Source organism: Lygodium microphyllum, chromosome 28 (assembly GCF_053477565.2).
Source record: "Lygodium microphyllum isolate KBCC chromosome 28, Lygodium_microphyllum_v1.1.10, whole genome shotgun sequence".
Lineage (NCBI taxonomy): Eukaryota > Viridiplantae > Streptophyta > Polypodiopsida > Schizaeales > Lygodiaceae > Lygodium > Lygodium microphyllum.
The window spans coordinates 97119254-97145360 of NC_141162.1; the positions used below are offsets into that span (position 1 = coordinate 97119254).

The 26107-nt window shown below is 47.1% G+C and overlaps 1 protein-coding gene across 1 annotated transcript in view; it reads left to right on the forward strand.

Moving 5' to 3' along the window:
• The first annotated feature begins 2342 nt into the window (after nucleotides 1-2342).
• LOC148011781 (protein S-acyltransferase 8-like) overlaps nucleotides 2343-26107 on the forward strand; it is a 44201-nt gene continuing 20436 nt past the window's right edge. The window contains exon 1 of the mRNA XM_087670148.1: nucleotides 2343-2537. Within this exon, the coding sequence (XP_087526274.1) occupies nucleotides 2430-2537 (108 nt within the window). The 5' untranslated portion in view covers nucleotides 2343-2429. The remainder of the gene's footprint in view (nucleotides 2538-26107) is intronic.

Here is a 26107-nt window from a genome sequence, read left to right on the forward strand (position 1 = left end):
CCTTGTCTATGAAAACTCTCCTTTGTTAGAAGAAGAAACTGAAATACTATAATATGAAACTGTTCTAGACACTAACTCTAGATATTTGGCTAAGTTTAAAAATCATCCTGTTGAAGATGCCCAATGGATGCATGTCTGCGACCTAAGTGTTTACCCCTCATCACTGCTCATCGTTCCACATTGAGCTAATAGTAATTGAGGACAATTGTTATCCTACCCCAGGGGTATGATGCCAGAGGCATATTTCATGTGGATTCTGTGAGACCATGGTAAATTTCGTAAGGTTTTTATTCCATAATGGATTCTGTGAGGTGTTTTGGTGGATTTCGTAAAATTATATTTATTTGTCGCGGCTCGTACACAAGGTGGATTCCTTGTGCAAGAAGTCGATGGGGACGCCTGTCCTTTTTGAGCGTCATGTTAATTTAATGTGCACGTGAGTGAATCCACAGCGGGTGATTCCACAAAATATATATTTAAATTAATGGACGTTTATGAGTTTAGAGTGCACTCGTATTACATTAAGGTTAGGACAGAGTTCCAACCTATTTATTTATTTTGTAGCTGAAGACTATTAAGTATTCGCTTTTGTGGATTTTATCTTATTATTTTATAACAATTGTGAATGTTTCAGTTGATGTGTAGAGCAGGCAGCGATGACGTTGGAAAGCACCGGGCGATGGCGTGCATTCAAATTATTGCGTGTATTCATATTACTTGGAAGAAATTATCATTTTTGATGGGCGCGCGCATTATCATTAAAAGTATGATGTTAGTATTTATTTAGACGCGCTTGATAAATATTTATTATTTTATAAAAAATCTTAATTTAAAAAGAGAAAGGATATTAGGGGGATGAAGTGGGAGAAGCTTTAATGAAAAAAAGCGGAAGAAAAAATGAAAGATTACACATGAGAAAGAGGGGAGGAGGAGTTTTGATTGAAAAAGGGAAGTTTAAGAAAGGGAGTAGGTTCAAGAATAGGTTTTGAAGCTATTCAAACCTACTAGGCATTCCGCGCCTAGACGAAGCACCGGGACATGTGCGATTTTTGCCGGGGGCGGGTACTGGACGCATGGCACCCGCCCCCGCGTTCTCTTTTTTTTCTTGTGGGGGAGGTTGGGGGGTGCTACGTGGCACCCGCCCCCCACCTCTCGTTAACTAATAGTATAGACTAGAACTGGCAGTAGATATTCTAGATATTTGGTTAAGTTTAAAAATCATATTGTTGAAGATGCCCAATGGATGCACGCCTGCGACCTAAGTGTTTACCCCTCATTACTGCTCGTCGTTCCACATTGAGCTAATAGCAATTGAGGACAATTGTTATCCTACCCCAGGGGTATGATGCTAGAGGCACATTTCATGGTGGATTCTGTGAGACCATGGTAGATTTCGTAAGGTTTTTATTCCATGATGGATTCCGTGAGGTGTTTCGGTGGATTCCGTAAAATTATATTTATTTGCCGGGGCTCGTACACAAGGTGGATTCCTTGTGCAAGAAGTTGACAGGGACGCCTGTCCTTTTCGAGCGTCATGTTAATTTAATATGCACGTGAGTGAATCCACAGCGGGTGATTCCACAAAATACATATTTAAATTAATGGACGTTTATGAGTTTAGAGTGCACTCGTATTACATTAAGGTTAGGATAGAGTTCCAACCTATTTATTTATTTTGTAGTTGAAAACTATTAGGTATTCGCTTTTGTGGATTTTATCTTATTATTTTATAACAATTGTGAATGCTTTAGTTGATGTGTAGAGCAGGCATCGATGACGTTGGAAAGCATTGGGTGATGGCACGCATTCAGATTATTGCATGTATTCAGATTACTTGGAAGAAATTATCATTTTTGATGGGCGCGCGCATTATCATTAAAAATATGACGTTAGTATTTATTTAGACGCGCTTGACAAAGATTTATTATTTTATAAAAAATCTTAATTTTAAAAAGAGAAGGGAGATGAGAGGGATGGAATGGGGGAAGCTTAATGAAAAAAAGAGGAAGAAAAAATGAAAGATTACACATGAGAAAGAGGGGAGGAGGAGTTTTGATTGAAAAAGGGAAGTTTAAGAAAGGGAGTAGGTTCAAGAAGAGGTTTTGAAGCTATTCAAACCTACTAGGCGTTCCGCGCCTAGACGAAGCACCGGGACGGGACGGACACGATTTTTGCCGGGGGCGGGTGTTGGACGTGTGGCGTTCTCTTTTTTTTCTTGTGGGGGAGGTGGGGGCTGCCACATGGCACCCGCCCCCCACCTCTCCTAAACTAATAGTATAGATAGTTAAAATAATATAGTAGTAGGAAATAAGATAATAAAATATGATATAGATATAGATGCAGATGTAGCATTCTGCCCAAGCGAAGGAGCATTTACCAAGTGGCAAGCCTCTCCTCTGCTGATACGGACACTTGGTATCTCTGTCAGAATGGCAGGTCTCTCCTACGTCTACGAGCCTTGTCGTCCCCATGGCAGGGCGCAGCTTTTGCGCAGGACGTCTTTGCGTATCAAAGCTTCGTCTTGCCGTACACTCAAGGTAAAGCAACCCCTGCTCTTCGCGGTAAGTCCCATCCCCAAAGTGCTGTTTGTGTGCTTCGATGGCACGCCATGGGGGAAGAGTGCGGAAGGAAGGAATCCCAACCTGGACACGTATATGGGAGCCTGCTCTGTTTCCCGATATCATTACCATCAGCAGAAATTCGTGAGGCTGTCCATATTTGGCACGATTACGCATACAGCAGGAAATCACAGGACGAGCTGATTCCGAATCCAATCAGCTTGGTTAAAGTATTCTTCAAGAATAGGGGGGGAAATTTTGCAGGTTTCGCGGGATGAGCACACCACAACTTCCGGATCCCTCCGGGGCTGGGACAAGCCATCGAGTATGGGAGGGTAACAATGTAAGCTTATCTATGCTTATGATTCTTTGTGCATTTGGGATATGAGCAGATTCGCTTCCCTCATTTTTTCCCTTTTGTAGTGCAACGTTTGGCCAGTTTGTCTTGCATTGAGGTAGTTTTGAGCGTTGCTCGAGCTAGAAGTTTAGGAAAGGCTCACCTATAGCCCTGTTATGGGTTTGTCCCACGCATAGGATCATCAAAGCTATTGGAAAGCTCCGGCATGGCAAAACAAAATGGTCTTCCCATTCTGGAGCTTTTCGTTAGATCCACACACCCAAACACCCAAAAATAGATTTGGGGGGGGGGGGGGGTTTGTTTCCATTCCCCTCCAAATATTAGCTATGAAACAATGTGGGTATCTCCTATGGATACCAAGGATAATCTGCGAGCCAAGCATGTGGTGATCAAAACACCCAAAAATAGATTTTTTGGGGGGGGGGGGGGGTTTGTTTCCATTCCCCTCCAAATATTAGCTATGAAACAATGTGGGTATCTCCTATGGATACCAAGGATAATCTGCGAGCCAAGCATGTGGTGATCAAAACACCCAAAAATAGATTTTGGGGGGGGGGGGGTGTGTTTCCATTCCCCTCCAAATATTAGTTATGAAACAATGTGGGTATCCCCTATGGATACCAAGGATAATCTGTGAGCCAAGCATATGGTGAGCTCGATCGGAACTGGGATCCTCCTCCTCAGGCCATTCCCTAAGGAGGACAAGAGCACCAAATGCATGAACACCTCATGTGAACACAGGTGTCCCTGCCCATGATGCATCTTGTTGGGATTGAACCCACAGCCTCTAGTTTATGGAACACAAGCTTTACCACTAGGCCATCACTTTGGGGACTAGCAAGGTTCATTCTTCCTAAATAGTAATAGCCAAATACCTCTCCTTATAGGATTGGGGGACCTTGCAAGCTAGCTTCATTGTTGTTTCTACAACCAAGAGCTTTCCTGGTTGATCTGGCCTTGTGGTGAATTTTGTTCTTTTGGAAAATAGAGTGTTGCATTAACGTGTCACTTAAAAGGAAAACACGAAGTACATGGGTTGAACAGCATGGCTGAAGCATAAGTCAAGGTGGGGAGTGGCACTCCACTGGGGTAATCTTGGGATGAATTTAGATGGAGTAGGGTATTGATGGTTTGTTAGGGTGTGGTATATTAGCTCTACCATATATCTGTAGAGGGGAGAGAGTGTTTTTGTAGGTGGGTTTTTTTATCCAACTGTCACCTATGAAAAAATTTATGTAATGGAGCAGATATGTTAAACCTTTTTTTCATAGTGCAAAAACTTTCTTTGTCCTTGCAAATGCCGTGTATGTGTGAAATTATATCTTCCTGCTCGAGTTTATTATGTATTCACCTCTGCAATCATTACAATTCTCAGCTACAAATTACAGCAAACCTTTGTGCATCCTGTCATGGCACTGAAACGATAGGATGAGAACTATGGGAGAACACAGAAAATTCAAACTTACAATGAAAATGTGGAAATCTGATCCTTTATGTGTCAAATGATAAATGAAAGTAGAATGCACAGAGGTTGATCTGCTGCAGACAGCAGGGAGTCTGAGAAGGCAGGATTGAGATACGACTGCCAAAGTACAACCAGTAAAATGAGTGAATGTCTGGAGGATCTTTGGGAATGTCTCCTTTGGCCGTTTAAAGTGCCTGACTGATAGGACAGCCTTTGACCTTCACATAAGACTGAAGCTCCTCATGCTGTTTGATTGTTTGAAATGATGCAAAAATATCTCCTCTAACTGCATGAGGGCTGAAGAGAGGCCTTCGACTAACTCTGTTTCAGGTGTTAGAGATACAACTAGCTCCAGGCATGTCACTCTAAAAGCAGGTGAATGTGGAAGATGAGCTGCATCTTGCAATGACTGGGAGGGTACAACATGCACTAACTGGGCTTGGCTTGTTGATGACCTTGATTGGTAGCCAACCCTTGGGCACAGCATTGTGAAACCCTTCTCGATCTATTTGCCTTGGCATTCTAAACGAAGGTGTTTTATTAGTAAAGAGGCATCTTGGGGGATGGGTGGGGGTTGTATGCCCGGGGGGGGTGGGGGGGTGGGGTTTCTTTCAATTGTTGCCATGCATCTAGATAGATTGATAAGATTTGAGATTGTGTGTAGCAGATGTGATCAATGTATGACTTGACAGTGCAAGAGCTGCCTTTGTGTTGGCAACTTTTATGAGAGTGTAGGATTATGTCATTTGGCTTGTGTATATTGCAAATTTGCCATTGCAAACTGCAAATTCTGTTCTAAAAATGATAGCAAACCCCACCTGGTGTATTTCTTGGAGGCATAGGCATGCTTGGGTTTTTGGGAACAAACTTTATTCTTAAGCAGTGATTGTAATTTATCATTATGTTGTGGGGTTTGTTTCTTGGTTGGGTATGATAAGTTGGGCGGCCAAAAGGACAAAGTGAGTATTGGCTCCAATTGAACCATTGCTGAGCAAGTGGGAGCGAGTTTATAAGGTTAATCAAGCTGCACCTAGGGGATGTCTTGATATTAAGTGTGAGTGAGAGCATTGATATACAAGCGCTTTTGACTTTAAGGCTGAGCATTAGCTCCTTTGCCACTACTTTTACCTTGGAGTGCAGCAAAGGCTCGATAAGAAGCTCCATTACTGATTGAAAATGTCCAACAGTTAAAAAAAGATACCTGGTTCGCTTCAGTGGAGCACTGAAGCCAGCAATTCTACATTCAGTAAGGGAAAAATTGAGCTTTTTGAGTTATTTCAATTTGTTTACACGATTATTTGCCACCTGCAGCAGTTTTTTAATCCATAGTTATAAGGTAGGAAAGGTACAATACTGTACAATACAATATAATACGGAACTAATTGGTATCTTAAGATTCTATAAGGTACGGTATGATATAAGTACAGGGAAAAATTCATCTTGAGTATTTTGGACTAAACATGATAGAAAAAATGTTTAAAGTCTAAATAGCAATGCTATTAGAGTATACAATATTACTTGAGGGTAACATACAAAAATCTCTATGGTATATGCCTCATGCACAAGATGGGCTACAACTTACAAGTACATAGATGGGAGTGGAGGAGTGGATACATCGTACATGAATGATCATACAAATAAGAGAAGTGTAGGCTAGAGAGAGAGAGAGAGAGAGAGAGAGAGAGAGAGAGAGAGAGTGTGTGGAAGGTTGATGCTTGAAAACAAGAGAGTTGAGAGGTGTGGCAAAAAACACCCGATTTTTTCGTACAAAATCGTACTAATACGTATAGTATTGTACCGTACAGTATAGATTGCACCATACGAAATAGTCCGTACTACATTTGGAGACAACCCGCTTTAATCATTGGTGCACTACAATGCATTGGCTAATGGGATAGTATGCCTAGTCTGAGGGGTTTTTAGGTCCCAATCAATTTGGTATAATTTTGATGTGGCTAATGCAAATGATATACCCTTTTATTGTTTGGAAAGTGTAAAGCTATTGGACAATCTTGTTAGAAGGATGGTCGTATGTGTCACAAACTCAAGACTTCAATTGGCTCCCTTTCATGCACCTTAGCGCCTTTCTCAACTAATGGATGGTATGGATCCATGTCAAGTTGAAATGTAAATTGTCCTCGATTGGAGAACATTATGAGTTGTCGTGCTAGTTGTATGTGTAGCAAGTGTTGCAAGCATATGCTTGGTATTTCTCTCTCTTGCCACTCAAAATAATTAAGCAAAAAACAAAAGTAAGAGCACTACACAAGATTGGGTACAATCTCTCCCAAGCATTAGTGACCCCTCTCTTGGCCAAAAAATAGCTTCTTTTCTATTTTTGCTATCACCCAGACCTTGCGCAAGATAACTATAGTCTAGGCTCAAAATTGAACTTTAAGCTTTGATACAGAATGTAATGGCACATAATAGTGTAAGGGAAAATAAGCATCAAGACTTAGAAATCAATCCAAGCCGTAATACAAAATGTGATGATACATAATATTGTAAGGAAAAAAATGCAAGTCGATAGCAAATATTTTCTTAAATAATATTCAACATAAAGTAATGAGTCCTTCAATAATAAATATGCATTGATATCTCATCCTTGCACTAATCTAAAGTTATCATCTACACTCAATCAATCGAACCATCAAGTCATTGAAGTAGAAATATATAAAAATTAAAACATCAGAATGAATGAATTCACAAAAAGAGCAATGCTATTCACAAATTGTAGAGAGTACAAAATGATTGAAAATTGCTCTTTTATGTTGGGTAATGCTATTAACAAATTATGAAGCACTGCTGCAACTTTTGAGCTTTAAGTACACAAATTACTTGAATAGGTTACCCATGGGAAATCCGCAAAGCATCAAGGTTTCAACCAAAGAGCCCATGGAAAAAGCTTTGAAAGAAATTATAAAGATATTACCCAATAATTCAAAATTTTAACATGTGTTCAAGTTAAAGTCTAAAATTTTGCACCACTTTATGGGTTTGAAAACATTGACTTTCATACACAAGTAACTCTTCAGAAAGTTTTATGAATGAATATAACAAAGCCAAAGTAAGAAAGGTAATGAGAGCATTTTTTACTTTTATGAGGAAACTTAACCTGCAATGAACTTGTAAAATATTTAATGATTTGAATTGCTTATGAAGGATATCATGGATTGACTTTAATGTCTAAACAATGAATCCATAATAGTATGAGCAAACTATATGTTGAGTCCCTTCTAAAGTCCAAAGCATTTTGAAATGCCACCAAAACTTGAGATCTAGGATTGAGATAAAGCAAGTCAAAGGTAAAAGTCTAGAAAATGTTAAAGAAGACGTTTAGGTAATCCTAATTTATGGCTAATTTATGCTTTTCTGGAGGAAAAAATTACAAACTGTTCTTTTCTCTCTCTAACTTTTCGTGCTTCTTAGTAGGCTTTTTTTGTTTATAAAAAAATTGAGCGTCAAGTATTCAAGGAAAGTGACATGGAAGGGATTGAAAATCACACAAGTTTATTAAGGGACGATACAAATCCTTCTTTCAGTGGTAGCCACTAACGGAAAGTGTGTTTACTTTCTCAATAGAGATTGATAGTACACTCAGGCAAGAGGATTTGGATTATTGGAGGATACCCTAAGAGACGATTAGAGTTGTGTCTCATTGTGACAAGTGTTGGTTCTGAGACCCAGGCCCTTAGACTTGCATGGTAGATGGATGGAGCCATTGGGCATACATGACATTGCTATAGAGAACCAGTGGGACCTTGTAGATTGGGTATGGAGGGATTCATTTGCAAAGATACCTTGGGATATACCCTTCTTTTGGGTATGCCACTAGGTTTGAAAGGAGGATATAGATGAGCAAGATTTGAGCAATACTAGTAGTTGCTTTAGCATTGGACTACCCAAGGTATATCACAACCTTTTCTTGTAGACTTCTAAAGGAGGTTAGAGGATAGCTTTAAACTAAGAAAGATTTCACTCTTTCTTTCGTTACTAGCACATATATTTAATAGTTGTACATGGCTTGGCTATGGTAAAGATCCTATCCCTTATGCTATGTGGGGAGTATGGATGAGGCTACATGTGAAATTGCCCAACAGCTTAGTAGGTCTAGAGAAGAGCCCTTAGGATGGTATTTCATGGTATTGCAAACTATATTATTTTTTTCTTTTTTGCAAGTAAAATGTGGTTGATTATATTACTCAAAAAACTAATTACAACAGAGTGCTCATGCTCAACAGACTAGCTGGAGGTGATGTAAAGTCACTAATACATCATGTATACAAGCCTCTCAAGGGGGTCTGGGGGGGATGAGGGCAAGAAGCCATTTGGGGGGGGGGGGTATATCGCCAATTGGGGCTGCCTGCCTGTATCACGAAGAAAAGACCCTGGCCACCCCAAGTGCGTATGAAGTGACCTCGGAGCTCTTGACGAGCCTTGGACTCGCCCTGCACTTGGTCCCATCAACCGCAGAGGGAGTGGATAATGGAGGTCCAGAGCTCTGCTAAGGTCGCATGTGGTGAAAGTCTCTCTCCGCTGAAGGCCTCTTGACACCGCGCCTTCCAAATATGCCATCTAGTAAGACTACCTATGATCTCCCATATCTCCGAGTAGTCTGTTGTGGGTTCCAGTACCTGGCGGATGGGTAGAGCCTCCAAACCGACCACTACACATGACCCTGCCTCGATAATGAATATCGCATCTTGCATCCCAGCCTCATACAAAAGGTGACGGCCTTGGCTGATTGCCTGCCAACAAAAAGCTCCCCATGAGATATAACCAAGGCTGGGTGCTATACGGCGAAGGATGCGGCATGCTTCTCTCCACACGAGCTGCGCCTCCTCACATGACCAAAGGCAGTGCTTTGGGTTTTCCAGAGGCTGCTGTGTAGCGCTTACAATCTTCCTCCTGCATTTGGGCAAGTTAACTTCCCATCGCCAAGCCTCCATGTGCCACCAGCCATAAGAAGTACGACACCCTCCTCGGCCTCCAGCTATCCCATAGGCGGCTCCACAAGGTCCGTCGGAAGGGCTCCGTGATGCTGTGCTCCGCTCAGTGTCTGCTACATGATGGTGCCCAGTCCATCTCCTCCTACATCAGTACATGTCTGCCTATCCTGGTAGTGTACTCTAGGAACCTGGGTGGCTTCTTGGCGACCGCAGAGGCCGGCCATAGCCACTCTCCTGGATCCCACTCCAGCTCATCAAGTGGTCTACCCTCCCAAATTCAAAGGCGCCACTCCCTAAGCTCCTTCCAAAAAACATAGGGGTCCAATCGCAATGTCTTCCCCTAAAGGCCCACCACCACCCGAATCCTCCTCCACGAAAGGGCGGTAATCCCCTCATCCTGCTGCCCTCTGTCAAGGGCCAGACGTCCCCCCTCCTGAACGATGAAGAAAGTCCCTTGCGAGGCGCCACCCACTCTACCTGCCACTTGAAGGGAGATGCCTACTGGCGAAAACCTAGCTGTCCATACCTCTGCGGGCTCTATCGGCTCACGTATCGGGGGAGCAAGCCACTCTAGAGGTATTGCTGTGTCTATCTCCCTTCTTCTCACCTCCACTCCTTTCTGGCAACCTGATACTCCCTGCAATACCTCCTCGTCCGCCATCCTGTACACCTCCCGCCATGTCATGATTGTACGGGCCAGGGGCTGGCTTCCCACCCAGCCCACTGGATGGGGGGGCGTTCACCTATCTGTGCCTCTTCCCGATCTTTGGGTTGGGGGTTCCAGATCACCGGCTGATGGTCTATTTCCTCTTGGCAGCTTGGGGGCCTCCGGATTAGGGCCTTTCAGAGGCCCTGTCACATGCGGAGTAAGCTGCGAAGAAAAGGTGATCTAGGGGGGTGATCTAGGCAGACGTGAAGATCCATCTCAGGGACAGCCTCCACTCCCCGCCAAGCCTCGGTCTACAGTCCTGAAGGCCTTCCTGCAATAGGACCTTCCAAGTGTGCTCTCCTGATGTGAGATCGCAGACAACTAGCTTGTCCAAGAGGGCCATACTTTGATACTCTGGGTCGATAATCCCAAGCCCTCCCTCTGACTTGTTGTATGGTCGCCCACACCACCTTGGCCATGGAATCCCTGGAGCCATCAGACCCTGACCAAAGGAAGTTCCGCACAAGGTGGCGAAGCTGCACTATACACGATGAGGAAAAGCACCAACACGAAGCGATGTACCATGCCATCACTAGGGGGACCTAGTTAACCACGAGGGCTCGTCCGGCTAGTGAGAGACGAACCGTGCTCCAATAGGTCAATTTCCTTCGAATAGAATCCAGGACAAGAAGAAACTGCTGGGTAGGAGTGATGTCGAGTCTCACTTGGAACCCTAGGTACCGGACGGACTGCCCTCTGCCCACCCATCTGAATCCCAGGTGGATGCCCCACTCTATGTTGGAGTCCGGGTCTGTGAGGAAACCAACGGACTTTCGCCAGTTGATTTTCGCTCCCGTTATAGAGCAGAACACATCAAGAGCCAACCTCACTCTCTCTAGCATCAACTCATCGTCCTCTATGTAGAGGGATGTATCATCTACGTACTTTGAGTCTAGCAACTCAGTCTCCTCTCTCACTGGAAGTCGGAGGCCGCGTAATCCACTCACACGTGACCTGCAGAAGTGAGACATCGCCTCTGCGAAGAGTAGAAACAGGTATGGGGCCAGGGGGCAGCCCTGTCGAACCGATCTCTCTAGCCGAAGCTTCTCCCCTCGCCATCCGCCTATGAGCACCCTGTTGGTGGCCGATCTGTACAGGGTGGAGACCCCACGAATCCAAGCCTGGGGGAATCCCAACCTCACCATGGTGCCCTCTAGGAAATCCCAGTCCACCCTGTCATAAGCTTTCTCGAAATCCAAGAGTAGTATGGCTAATCTCTGCCCACTGTGCTGAGCCCACTTTGTTGCCTCAAAGAAGGTAAATACATTGTCAAGGATGCTCCTATCTTGGATAAAGCTTGTCTGTGTGTCATGGATGATATTTTAAAGCACGGGGCGTAATCGTCTGCCAATCATCTTTGCCAGTGCCTTATAGGCCATTGGCAATAAGGTGATCGGCCTCCATTGGGAGAGCTCCAACCAGTCTCCCCCTTTGGGGAGAAGACTGATGAGGCCTACCAAGGGACTCCCAGGTATCTGTCCTGAAGTAAAAATCTCCTGGAAGGCTCTCAGTAGGGGGTCCTTCACCACTTTTCAGTAGGTATTGAAGAAGGCCTTAGAGAGGCTATTCTCCCTCGGGCATTTTTGCCCATCTTGTGTATGGAAAGCCTTCTCTAATTCCTTCTCTGTGAAGGGGGCTAGGAGGGAGTGGCCATCTCCTCTGTGGCGAGGGATGGGATGTGATCCCGTACTTGCTATCTACATCTCTGCTCTCTAGCTGAAACTGTCTCCTGTTGGAAAAGGCGCATGTAGTAGTCGGTGGCAATCTCCATTACCTCGTCTGGGCTAGAACGGGTCCTCCCATACTGATCTCGAAGGCTGCGTATTTGCTCTCTTGTGGTGCGGGGCTGGTGCACCTGGAAGAAATCCTTGCACATCGTGTCCCCTTCCGCGCCCAGAAGGCTATGAGGTTCGGAATGAGAACTCCGAGCGCTTGTCTTCTAGGCCAGCAATGGCTGCTCGCGCACGCTCCTCTTGTGCTTGGAGGGTGGGATCCCCTAGTGCCTCTTGCAATAATCTCTGCGTGGCTGCAAGGTTCCGCTGGAGTGCTCTCTCCTCCTCCCAGCACTGCTGCCTGGTTTGTGTGGTTGCCTCTTGGTAGGTTCTGCTCGACTCGGCTAGGACCTTTGCAACCTCCTCTACTATCCAGTCCCTCCTGCTTGTTAACCCCAATACGAAGAAAGCAAAAGAAAATAAAAAAGACGCAGGGCAAAGGCGGAAAAAAGGTAGCCCGACAGAAGAAAGAAGAGGAGAAAATGCCAAAAGCGCAGGGGCAACCTTAAAAAGTCCAAGGCAAATGCAAAAGGAGAAAGGTGCATTTTAAAGTACAAAGGCGCAACCTAAAATCTTGTAAAAGAGTGCCAGGCAGTGGAAAATCCGGAAAGCTAAAACAGAAGACAAAGACAAAGGCCAAGGCAAAGAGAAACGGAAGACAAAGGCGCATAAGGAAAAGCGCAAGTCAAAACTTTTGTAAAAGAGCGCAAGCGCATCATGGTTTAATTCAAGGAGCGCCGGACTCTCACCCGTGCAATTTGTAAATGTAGACGAGCGGTGGAAAGGAAGCTAGGAAAATAGAAGGACAATGGGAAAAATGGCCTAGGCTATGGCCGGCCATGTAAAAAAGGGAAAAAGGGGATGACGGTGCAAAAAGGGATTTAGGGTTTTGTATATAAAGTTGAAAAGCGAATGAGAAGCTCATTCTTGTGTGTGGCCAAAAGTAGCTCTCCTCTTCTTCTTCTTTTTCTTGTTCTTGCTTGCTTGAGCTTGTGCTTGAGAGAGGGAGTGTGAGAGTGTGAGGGAGTGAGTGTGTGAGGGTGAGGGACCGTGTGGTGGAGAAGCTCTCTATCCTCTCCTTTCTTCTTCTCTTCTCTTCTCTTGCTCACGGTGATAGAGCTTGGAGCGTGGAGCTTGAGGATGGAGATTGCTTGAAGCTTGCACTTGGATCGTGGAGTTACCGGAGTGCGCGGGAGAGGAGGTAACTCAAACGACATGGAGGTAAGCTCACTACACCCGTAGATATGGATGGCGCGTTGACTATGTGAGAGGTAGCGATTAGTGCTCAGCTTGGAATGCTTGAAACAATAAGCAGTCCGTGGGTCTTGGCGGTAGAGCGAAGACTGCCACTTTTTGGTTCCGTTGTCGGGACCAACGGATTCAAGCCTTGAGCGCTTGCGCACTTCGAATCGAGCATCGAAGTAAGGGTTTTCTCAAACCGGTGCTTGAGATAGGTAGGAAGTGAGGGGGTGAAGATGGTATTTGATCTTCTTGGCAAGTAGGTTTTTTGCTTTTTTGAGATTTATATTATGAGATGGAGTAGTGTAGGTATTTACTTTGTGATTTGGATGTATTAGAGTAGGAGAAAACAAAGAAAAACAAAGCAAATAAGCATTAGGGTTTACTGTTGCAAAACAGGGCAAAAATCGTGCAAAAAATGGTAAAAAGCTCACTTGTGATGCCTAAGATCAGCAAATGAGTGATTGGGAGCATCAACACCATACCCGGGAAGGGGTATAAGGGGCCAAGAGTGGCAAGAAAGGCCACATTGTGCATTGCAGGGTTTCAAGGGAGCAACAGAGAAGAAGAGGCTTCGTCGAGTGGATGCGCTTCGATCTTGTCATCCGGGATATATTTACCCAGCCCAGGTAATTCTACACCTTCCCCTACATAAGTAGGTTGGATCTGGAGCTGCTTGACTAGGGGGAGGGCCTCCAGCACTCGGCACGGCGAATTTCGTAAGGTCCGGTGAAAAACCGCTCCGCGCTCGGCGTGTCCGATGACAGCGATTCTGGGCCGAGTCCAAGAATCGGCCCTCGGCCCACTCGACTTAGCCCTCGGCCACTTGGTCCTCAGACCATTCGGCCCACTATCACTCGGACACATCCGAATTGAGCATTCAAACTAACTTTGGAACTCGGCCCTTGGATCACTGGACTCGGCCCTATTGACTTGGCCCTTGGCCCACTCGGCCCTCGGACATCTAGGCTCGGACTGGCCGAATCTGACATTCCGACCAGTTACATACGGTCCCTCCTACTCGGCCCTCGGACGGTCCAAATCATCCATTTGGCCCCTGTAATTCAGACCTGCGGGCCAAACTTAGATTTCCTTAAATTTTAACCCGAAGACAGTGAGATTGACCAAGAGACCGCACAGAGCCGAAACCGTATCGTAGATCAAGCACTGGGTTGAACCTGAGAGCAAGCAGTCCAAAATTTGGTTGTAAATGGTCTCTCAACTCATGTATGGCATTTACCGTAACAGCCCTGCGGGACGGGGAGGGGACTGCCCCCCGAACCCTATAGAGGGGGCTCTGTCCCCTCCGCACCTCCCCCAAGTAGGTTGGAGAGTAACCGCTCGTCATGACAGGTCCTCCAAATTTGACCCTAGTGTAGTAATGGCTCTACACAAGCATAGATCTTCACTTGCAAAGCAGCAAACAGAAGCCTATACCCAAACAAAGACAAACAAAGATCCTAGAACCTCAATGGGCCAATCTAGCCATCAAGGGCAAAAAGGCCACACTGCAAGAACACATGTACATTGTGTTCAAACTGCGTCTAGTCGAAGCAGAATGCAACATCATCAAGCTATCAATGCGTGGATGACTAGACATGACAGTCTTGACGATAGATGTACCTTGAGTAGCGCTGCACAGATGACCCAAGACCTCAGTAGAGAATCCACGTCTGATTGTGCAGTTAGGGACTTAAAGGCATGTATTAGAAGGCTTGAAGCTGTAAACCAAGACCTCGAAGATGAAGACATAGTGCCACTTGCTTATCTTAGGGTTAAACTCACTGCAAAAAGAGAGCATAGTGTTGATGCTCTCATTGATGAAGGAGCAGATTTCAATATCTTGACTTATGAAGCATGGACTCTACTAGGTCAACCAGAGCTCAAACCGATTGATGCAACTCTTAATCCTTACGGGGAATACCCACAAGCACTTTTGGGGAAGTGCAGGATCCTTGTAACTATTGAAACAAAAAGCTTGCCAGTCCTGTTCTATGTTTCTCCAAATAGCAAGAATTGTGGAAAGGAAATCCTCCCAAGAAGGCCCTTCAAAAAGGCAACGAAGTGTGAAGCCGACTATATAGCACAGAGGATACACCTAACACTACCAGGTGTGAGGATAATCACGACTTTTAGCAAGGGATCTCACCAAACCTCGAGGGAAGGGCAAGGAGCATTTCGATATACCAAGCAAGCCTAGTAATGAGAGCAAGGAGTTGTTGGAAGAGTTGATACAAGCGCAGGTTGAACGGAGAGAACCAGTGTGAGGCCATACTTGAAACAAAAAGGTTAGGGGACAAGGCTAAGGATAGGGTTTGGACTTACAAATATCGTAGAAGACCACGAAAGAAGCCCAAGTCTTATAGGCAATGACATCAATGGAGAGCTAGCACAACGCCACGATGGATATCCAAGGCGTTGCTTCGTGCTCAAGGGTATTATGCAGGCAATCGATGGATTTGGGTACCAAAACCCCCTGCTAAACCACCTCTGCCAGAAGCCCAAATTATGTCAAAAGCAAAGAGGCGTAGGAGGAAACCTAAACAAAAATCCAAGTCTCGAACCAAAAATATTGGAGCGATTAAGCCCCTCACGATTGAAATCAAGAAACCAAACATGACCTATCAAAAATTAGATCCTCAGCCTACCGTGCTTAGCAAGCAGATATTGGAGGTAACTGTTGAGCGCGCACAAGGTCCACTAGTGCCCAAGGAGCCTTTGACTTCCCAAGAGGATAATGAGCACCATAGGCACAACATCGTTCATGATAAGGCTGATTGCTCAACAAAGCTAATGACAGAATCGTCTAACAGTCACGAGCAAACCATTCAGCCAGTGCCAAGTCCACCTAAGAGTCCTAGATCTCCCACATCTTCTTTTTCCAAACGGACACAGGAAGCACAACAGCGGTCATCAATGGCGGCTGCTCACTCCCAATCTCTATCTCCATCAAAGCTCCCAAATGTCCAAGAGGGGGGACATGACACTAGCCGTAGCTCTCGGCCCAAGGATGTGCCTGTGCAACCCAATGTGACCAGATCAACTCATGCTCGATCTACACAGATGAATGCTCAAAGGGCAACAAAAGACGCGACCACTTCCGATCGCCCTAGGGACTTGTCACCGCAATCCACCAAGGATAGCCAGCCCATTGGACTAGCCGCTACTACTTCCAATCACGGATCACAGCAGTCATAGCCCTTGGTTGTGACAATGCCCCTTGTTGAACATGTCCTTAGCAGTTTACCTGTGAAGGAGGTGTCGCAACCAACTTCCTTGACAACTCCAGCACTTCCAAAGTGCCCAAAGCCTAGGCTGGAGACGTTAAACACATGGGAATTGGCTGAAGAGCTAGACTCTCCGAAAAGGGAGACAATTGTACCCTTACCACCTGGCGAGGCTATTCAGCAGGCCACGGCTATGTCCCATGAGGACACACTAGAGAAAGGAAATGCTGAGGCCCAACCAAGCACATCACCGGTTGGCCTAGTCTAGGGTCCTGAGTCGTTGAGAGATGCACCTTCACTGACCAAGAAAAAGAGGAGAAAACAGCGAAAACAACAACAGTTGCAGGTGGTTGTGGATCCCAAGAACATTGAGATGAAGAGCGCTGGAGAGCTGATGAACGAAGCATCGAGTCCATCCACCAATGGACCCATTGATGCCTCTCCTAATAGTGGTGAAACCTCAGACATATCCATGTGCTCTGAAAAATCAAAGCAGTTGTTACCATCAATGGCTGCTGGCAACACTCAATCCATCGACAATAGAACTTGCATTGACCAATCAAGAGTGGACATAACGTTGTCACAACAGGGTGACAAACCTATACTAGTCACATCCAAGGAGAACCATGACGCAATAACGAAGCCTCAGGAGAAACATGGAAACCCCAAGAGCGTAAGAAATCCTAGCATTGGCCAAACTTGCGCGTCTAGGCCTGAGCCCCCAGCTATGCTAAAGCCCAGGCAAACTCCTAGAACTTTGCATGAGATAGCAACCGAGCAAGCCCTCGTTGAATATAGAAGTGTCACAGAGTGCTTAACTGAGTTGGATGCTAAGCTCAAGGTGTTCGCACGTGTCTATGTCCTGGCAGACATGCGCACATTCCCTAAAGAGCAACTCGGAGAATACTTGCCATTTCCCTTATCTTGGGAAGAGCAAGAACATCTTGATGAGTACTATAATAGGCTCTTGCATGAACGCATGCGACTCATCTTTGGCGAGGAAGCTGACGAATTGTGCTTAATTGTCACATTCAATGATGCGCTCTGCCAACCAAATCTCTTAGAGATAGAGCAACTAAAGCGACTATCAGAGGACCGAAGTCAATTTGAACAGCGTTGGTGTGAAAACCACGTTGCAATGGCCGAACTAGGAGCCCAGATCATGACAGTCTCAGAGGAACGATTGACCAAATGGCGGTCTCAAAGAGATCCAACCTATGTGGCACCAACTTCCCTTCGAGTGTTGACTGCCATTCGGGGTACGGACTTAGCTGAACCTAGCCAAGAGAACTCTCCGTTTGATAAGGTTCTCACTGAGGAGGAGTTACATGTTGCCAGTAGACTCGGACAAGGTTCCATGCTACTCGATGTGGCAAAATATCTATCGGTATTGAGTAAGCTGCCACGTGTACTGGATGCGTGTGCCACGCTCCAGTACAATCCAGAGTTCTACAATTGGCTTTTATCCTCATGAAGTGACATGGATACATGGATATGTATGTAAATAAACAATGACTTTTGTGACCCTGTATAGACACTATCAACATACACAAGCAATAATAGTCGAGCGCAGGGAGAAGAGTTGGGGTCAACAGTCTAAGCTCGTCCGGTCCCCCTCTCACATGACCATTTCCCCTTACGGGCGAAGGGCATGCACCTCGCATTGCCACCATGGAAAGCCCTGACCAACATCTCTGATGGTGTAAGCAGGGTGCAATCCCTTTCTATATACCTTTCCCTTTCCCTTTCCGGTCTATCCTTCCGAGGATGAGCCCTGCCCAAATCCATGACCACCAGCCGATGTAACTCGGCGTGAGCCAAGATCTGCTAATGGCTGGAGGCTAAATGGACATCATCACGGGGGCCATCCCTTTACAACGAGCACAACACGTTCCACCTCTCCTCTTCTAGTCATATGCATTTGATAACCCACACTGTAATCCCTCCCATGCGAATGATCTTATTCCGTATCAAGGCCTAACCCTTGCTTTGCATCTTGCAGGCCCCCCCATAAGGAAAACATGGAGAACCTCGGGCAGCTGGCTTGCAGAGACGCTCTCTGCGGACGACGGGAATATGCAGCATACGCCCCTCCGCCGGTGCGCTACGTATCCACTCTCAAAAGGTATGCAAAGAAACGAGGTCCTAAGCGACACCGCTCTGAACGAAGGCCGAAGAATCTCCGGGCCAGGAAAGTCGAAGCTCAAAGAAGCACACAAGATGTGGCGGCACCAGTTGCACAAACCCCCAACAGACGCTCGGGCACCAGGTGTTCAAGGGCAGAAAGGGCAGCTCGGGACAGGGAAGAATTTAATGAATTATTTAAAGGCATTTTGGAAACAGTGGCGGCTCGAGACTACACCATTCATGTCCCGGCCGACATGTTCCTTGCCCAACCTTACAAGAGCCCCGCACCAGCAGAGCCCCAGTCGCCTAACCACACGGACTCACCCCGCCTAGTGCAAATCGACTAAGCCCCTATAATGTACAAGTAGCTTGACAAGTCATCATGCCATAACTTTTTGTCCTTTGATGAGTAAAGGAGCAAGCTTCCCACTTGTACACACTTCCTTTACCTATCGTTAATGTATGCGACCTTAGCAAGCAATAGAATAGGTATCGCAATAGACATCATAGCATTCCGAAAAATTATGTCTTAACATGATTGCATTTGTTCGATGTACTTAACGCAAGCAAGCATATACTCTCACGAAGTGACAAGTGGATGCAGGATGACATAGGTCTTTGTGCAAACGTATTCAATGGCTAGGCCACCGACCGCACAAAGAACCGCAACAAAGCCACGTTGCTCAACGCGAAAAATCACCCTTGCGAGTGTCCACATCGCACGAACCAAAGCATAGTCATGGGCTACACTCTCTTCTTGGGCCAAGCTCTACAGTGAGCTCACGACGGGTATCACTGCAATCGCACCAATATCGCAACAACGACTCCCCTAACAACGAGGCTCGGGCACAATCATCACGGTCATATCCATTTCCTGAGCCTTTGAGGCTTGATATTTCCCGACCCATTGAAAGGCTCATAGCCTCCGCATATTGCAATGATTGTACTGTGGAAAAAAAAAAGGAAGAAGAAGAAGAAGAAGAAGGAAACAAAAGAACGAAGAAATAAAAAACACCCATGATCACAGCACCGCACCAAGGGGTCCTCAAATTAGGTGCGTCCAGTGCCCTTGGTTGGCTGGCTTCGTCCCTAGTCTCCTAGCCCCCTAGCACCCTCCACAATAGTTCAGGGCACATCAAGGGCAGGACAGACCTACGGAGTTTGTCTCACCATGACCTGTCACCCTGACCCATTCACACAATTCCCTCTTACACTCTACCTTAAAACCATGGCAATCAATTGGGGTACGCACCGCACGAATGGCCATGAACAATACACCGTCCTCATCGCACAGGCCCAATGTCTACCATCTACGGATAGTATACTATCCGTGTGTTCTATCCTGCTACGTCGTGCAATCACAGTGCACAGAATGTCGCACCCACCTTCACGTGTACTTTTTCCCACCATGGACCACTTTGCTTTATCCACACGACGTTATGAGAAACTAGCCCGCGGTTTTCTACCTACGTAATATCTAAGTATGCACGAGCACTCACATAATATCTGCACCGAGGTATATACATAGTTTGGGTCCTCAAGTGCAGGACAATTCTCTCAGCTTGCTTAGAGTTCGACCTGTCTCCCAAACTAATTGAACTATGTGCACAATACAGAAGACTAGCACTGCCCCTAGGGAGAAATCACCTACGAGAGGTTTTCAATTGCAGGTATTAAAGACTCCAACAAGGGTGTCGTTTCATCTTCATCAACACTCAACTCTGCATTCCTCTCTATATCACCCTGTAAACTTGCCAGTGTACTCCCTTGGGCAACCCCCCAAAGAACAACCCTACCCCCAACTCCCATTGCCCTACCACCTACCACTTAGCCCACCAATGTGCCCTCAATGGTCTTCCCCCCCACCTCTACCAACATTCCGCCATGGCAACCACATACGCCCTTGCCACCCACGTCTTCGGTGCATGCTAACGCCTGCTACCTACGACGGTGAGTGCCATGGGATTGGCACTCGTCTAGGAGGGGGGTAAGGTTAACCCAACACGAAGAAAGCAAAAGGAAATAAAAAAGACGCAGGGCAAAGGCGGAAAAAAGGTAGCCCGACAGAAGAAAGAAGAGGAGAAAAGGCCAAAAGCGCAGGGGAAACCTTAAAAAGTCCAAGGCAAATGCAAAAGGAGAAAGGTGTATTTTAAAGTACCAAGGCGCACCCTGAAATCTTGTAAAAGAGTGCCAGGCGGTGGAAAATCCAGAAAGCTAAAACAGAAGACAAAGACAAAGGCCAAGGCAAAGAGAAACGGAAGACAAAGGCACACAAGGAAAAGCGCAAGTCAAAACTTTTGTAAAAGAGCGCAAGTGCATCATGGTTTAATTCAAGGAGCGCCGGGCTCTCACCCGTGCAATTTGTAAATGTAGACGAGCGGTGGAAAGGAAGCTAGGAAAATAGAAGGACAATGGGAAAAATGACCTAGGCTACGACCGGCCATGTAAAAAAGGGGAAAAGGGGATGACTACCCAAAAAGGAATTTAGGGTTTTGTATATAAAGTTGAAAAGTGAATGAGAAGCTCATTCTTGTGTGTGGCCAAAAGTAGCTCTCCTCTTCTTCTTCTTCTTCTTGTTCTTGCTTGCTTGAGCTTGTGCTTGAGAGAGGGAGTGTGAGAGTGTGAGGGAGTGAGTGTGTGAGGGTGAGGGACCGTGTGGTGGAGAAGCTCTCCATCCTCTCCTCTCTTCTTCTCTTCTCTTCTCTTCTCTTCTCTTCTCTTGCTCGCGGTGATGGAGCTTGGAGCGTGGAGCTTGAGGATGGAGCTTGCTTGAAGCTTGCACTTGGATTGTGGAGCTACCGGAGTGCGCGGGAGAGGAGGTAACTTGAACGGCATGGAGGTAAGCTCACTACACCCGGAGATATGGATGGCGCGCCGGCTATGTGAGAGGTAGCCATTAGTGCTCGGCTTGGAACGCTTAAAACAATAAGTGGTCCGTGGGTCTTGGCGGTAGAGCGAAGGCTCCCACACTGCCCCACTCTTTGGACCAAATCTGCTCTATCTGTCTCGTCACCTCCTCCCTCTTGTAGATCGAGTCAGGGATCTGAGAGGATCGTGTGTCTAGGGCGGATGCTGGGGGGTCAAGCGTCAAGAGAACCGGGCAATGATCGGACAACGTGGTGCCTACCAACTGCTCAATCTGGCCTTCACGAGAGCCACCCCACTCTCCCACATAAAACCTATCCAGTCGCTCCAGCAAGACTATCCCAAGAGAAGTCCAACGACCTCTCCCTCCTGTGGAAGGCATGATCTCTCTACGCATCACGTGCTCCGACTGCAAGCAGAAAGACCTTCCATGCCTCCAGCTCTTCCCCACCCATGCCTTGGTAGTTTCTGCCTCTACCCTGTTGGTCCTCCAAAGCCTCCAGGTTGTTGAAATCTCCTCCAATGATCCAGGAGTCCACCTCGGGAGTCCATTTGCGATCTTTACCCAGAACCTATTACGTGCCCTAACCTCCGTAGGGGCATAGACATTGAGGACTCCAATGCACGAGTCCCCAATATCTAGTTTGATCCATAGAACCCTTTCTACCACTATCGTTCCGTGATCTCGTACACAAGCGGTGAGACTCGGGCCAATAGAGGTGCATACGTCTCCACTTCTGCCGTGGGCACCTATAGCGTGCTCCCAGTACGTGTGTGAGCTGCTCGGAAGTACCTTCCCAACCTGCTGGACCTGGGTGGGAGTGAGCTTGTGCTCCTGCAGAAGCAAGATGTCAATCCGTCCTGCAAGGGCAGGCTGCAGCTCCTGCCGAACAATCAACCTCTAGAACTACGTGCCCCACTGTAGTGGAGGCTATTCACATTCCAAGATGCAAGGTGTAAGCTTATGGGGAAACCTGTGAGGACTGACCGAATAGGCATCTGTTCGGTGTAGATGCTGTTGATGAGGATGAGAGACTGTGGGGCATGCAAGTGCGCTCTGCCACCGGTCTGGACGATGAGCTCCAGTTCCTCATGGTGGCCCTCGGCTGAACCATAGGGATGATAGATGCACCAGGTAGCACTATCAGTGCATCTATCAACCATGCTGAGAAGCGCGACTTTGTACACTGGTAGAAACGGGCCGCCTGTGCCGGGGGCTGCTCGATCATGTCCCTCGGAGCTCTCCACTGTGGAGGGGGCTCTAAAAATGATGCTTAAGTGTGGGACCTTGGCACCAGCCCACTAGTTAATGTCCATCATGTAACCAGGCCACTATTGTGCAAACAGTGCTAATCCTTCATCTCCCATCCCCACTGGGAGATGTGATCCGCCACTTGTTGACTCTTCAACTCCTCAATCTGTGTAGTCGTCCATTTCCTTGAGTGAGAGGCCTGAAGAAAAAAGACGTAGTTTGGTCTATCCGATAGGTGGACCTTTGCCCCTCCTTGACTTACGAACCACGAAGATCCCCACACCTCTAGAGGTAGTGGAAACTCTCCGTGCTCCGCTACTCTCAAGTAGAACCATGGGCCACTGTGGAAGAACTGTGACAACAGCTGTGCGTGTCTCGGGAAAGTATGGGGAGTGGCAGGGGCAGATGAGCTGGTGGCTGTGTGGGAGGGGGAAGACTGCTGGTGCGCGGAGAAGGTAGGTGTGTGTGGCTCATCACCCCCTGTGGGAGGAGGGGGGATGGGTCCCCTAAGTCGAGTGTGGATTAGAGGGGGTGCTCGGTAGGGGGGGTGGTGGGGGGGAAGAGGATCAAGAGATGGTGGGATGGACGGAGATACATGGCGGGTGTGGGGAGGGGGGTGGTGGCTCTGGAGAGGGGGGTGTGGGCCAAGGTCAGTGGGGGGGGAGGTGGGTAGGTGAGGGGACTGTGGGGACTCGGGCGGGGCAGTCTGTGGCGTGGGCGGAGGAGGGACTACGGTCTTGCCGGGTGGGACGGACAGGGGGACTGTGGAGTGCTCTGCTGAGGGGGCGTCGCACGCCCGCTTGCACCCTGTTGACGAGGCTGGGTCTGATGAGCTAGCTGCATCCCCCCTGGCCATCTCCCTCTCTGTCGTCTCTGGACCCGAGTAAAGCCATCGGCGTCCACCTGCGAGCCTGTGGGCGGAGCCGCCTTAGCTCCGAAACGCGTACAAACTGCTGCCTGGTGCCCAAAGTCGTGGCAGCGCAGGCACTGTCCTAGTTGCCCAGTCACAATGACTTGCTGTCTAAAGGAATGCCCGCCTGCCTTAATCTCTAGGAATTGAGGGATATTCTTGACCTCTTTCATTGCCACCCGTACCTTTGGGACTCCTACTGTTGTCACTGCATCCGCGAAAGACGTGGGAAGGACAGTGTCGAAGAGCTGTCCAAAGTCTTTCACCAACTCGCGATACTCAATCGCCAAGCCGGGGAAAAGAAGGGTGATCTGGTGCCGAAGAAACGTGTTGTGGAGTCCAAATGCCTCCACAGTAAAGCCACTGTACCAAGGGACCATGTATATGACCCCTTTCGTGGACGCATATGGTGCACTGGTGAGTAACTCAGGAGCTGCGTTTGCCGAGTTGAGCCGGGCCATGAAGATCCCTTGACCCAATAGGGCCGTCTCCACGATCTGCGCTGTGCCGATGTGCAATGTGGAGTAAAGCCAGTCCCGAAGTTGGGCCCTGGCTGGGGTATGTCCTACTACTTGACCATAAATCGCTGTTTCCATTAGCTCTAACTCCTTAGCTCGGACGGCGAAGAGCTGCTCCTCAGAGAGGAGTACGCGTAAGGTGTTTGACTGGGGGGCACTCATAGAGTGCGCCGGCGTTTGACCAAAGGTTTCCATTGTGCGTCCCTTCTGAGAGAACTACCAATCATATCGCGGTGCTACTTGAGGGGGGGGGGGGGGGCAGTTGCTGCAGATAGAGGGAGCAACTGGAGGGTGGGGGGATCAATGGCGAGAGGGGGGTGGGGGAAAGAGAATCTGTCGTTTTTGATCCACCGCGGTTGGGTTTGGGATTGGGGATGGGGAAGCGCGCTAGAGGGGGAGAATTGGAGCAGAAAGTAGCTTGGGGGAGGGGGCAGCGAAATGTCTGGGCAGGGAGGGGGAGGGGAATGACAGCTTGGGGGGGGGGGGGGGGGGGGCAGTCACGCCTGGTTGGACAGGTGGGGGGAGGCGCCAAGCTTGCAAGTTGGCCAGTCACGTGGGTGGCCAAAGGCGGGGACAAATGCCCGCGAAAGAAAAAAACGGTGGGCCACGATCTGGGGGCATGAACTGGCGGGACGTAAAATGGCAGGGGCGAGGGACGTGAACCCCATTGGGGGGCGGGCGCGATCAAACGGAGTGGGGGGTAACGCCGAGCGTCGCGATGGTGGTGAGCGATACTTACAAAGGATTTCAGGCCAAGGTTGCAAACTATATTATTGCTACATAGGGGTCACAGATAGATGATCAACGTGTGGATATGAGGATGTACAAGGGTGTCATGCCTATCTTATTTTGAGGTAGCTCGTTATCTGCCAAATTTTTATGGCAAATACTAAGAGAGAAGAAAAACTTAGAACCACAGGAACATGGTGATGATGCATTGAATCATGCTATGGGAAGAAAAGTTGATACAACGAAGCTGAAGCTCAGAAGATGATTGCAGTGTCCTATGCGAATCAGGTAGCAGCACTGTGGGAAATCTGCATACTGAAGGGAGCGAAACGCAGTTCTTCGAGCAAGTGGGCTATGGAAGTAATCACTGGAAGATGAAGGACAGGTGTTGAGGGAGTGAACCGTAGTCCTCAAATGCTAGGGAATTGCTTGGGCAGCAATCCTAGAGTGTGTCGGAGATGTTAAACGCAGGGAGAGTAGCTGTCGTGAGGACATGTATTTTTTAAACCTCACTTAACATGTGGATTAATTTTTAATCACATGGTTAAGTAAATGTTGCACATGTGAGGTGTAATTGGGGTTAGAGTACATTTACATGTCCAAGACCCCATGAAATCACAGGATATCAAAGGCAAAAGTTCCTATAAGTTATGCCACACAGGTACTTGGTGGTATCTAGTGTCAGTTGTTGGCCTAGGTCATCCATTTGGCAATAAGTGTTAGTTGGTGACACTAGAGAAGTGGTGTTTAATGGTACCTAACTCCAATCTGATGGTCAAAGATTGCACAGAGATACTCGAGAATGGAAGTTGCCTAGCCAATTTAATTATTGGCCAGTCAAATTATTTTTTAGGGCACTGAAATAATTATTAGATTAATTTTCAGTATTTGAAGACTGAAAATTAATATTTAATTATGGATAATTCTTGAAAAACGATTTGAGAAGGCTGCCACTTGTAAAAAATAACCATGCAAGATTGAAAAACGTCTTTAGAGGCTGGAGAGAGGCATTTTTAATGTATTTTGCCTGTAAAAGAGAGGGAGGGGATGCTGCTGGTCTGATTTGCAGCCATTGGAGGACCTTCTGGCAGCCAAGGGCACGAGAAGACCAATCAACAATAGGTGACAGTAGCTACAAGCTGTTGAGATAGGGTAGTAGCAGTAAATGACTGATTTTCTTTAGTTCTTTGCATCTACAAGTTGTTGAGATAGGGCAGCAGTGGTAAATGACAGATTTTCTTTAGTTCTTCGCAAAGAAAGTCTGAATTTTCTCTCTCAACATTCTCTCTCATTTCCCAGCCTTTCAACAGTCTTGCTCCAAAGATTGCAGTATTGAGATCACTAGAGGCTAAGAAATTTCAGATTTCTTTGCTGTAAACCCTAATCTACAGTAGAAATTAGGGTTTAGCAGCATCCTTGGGAAGCGTGC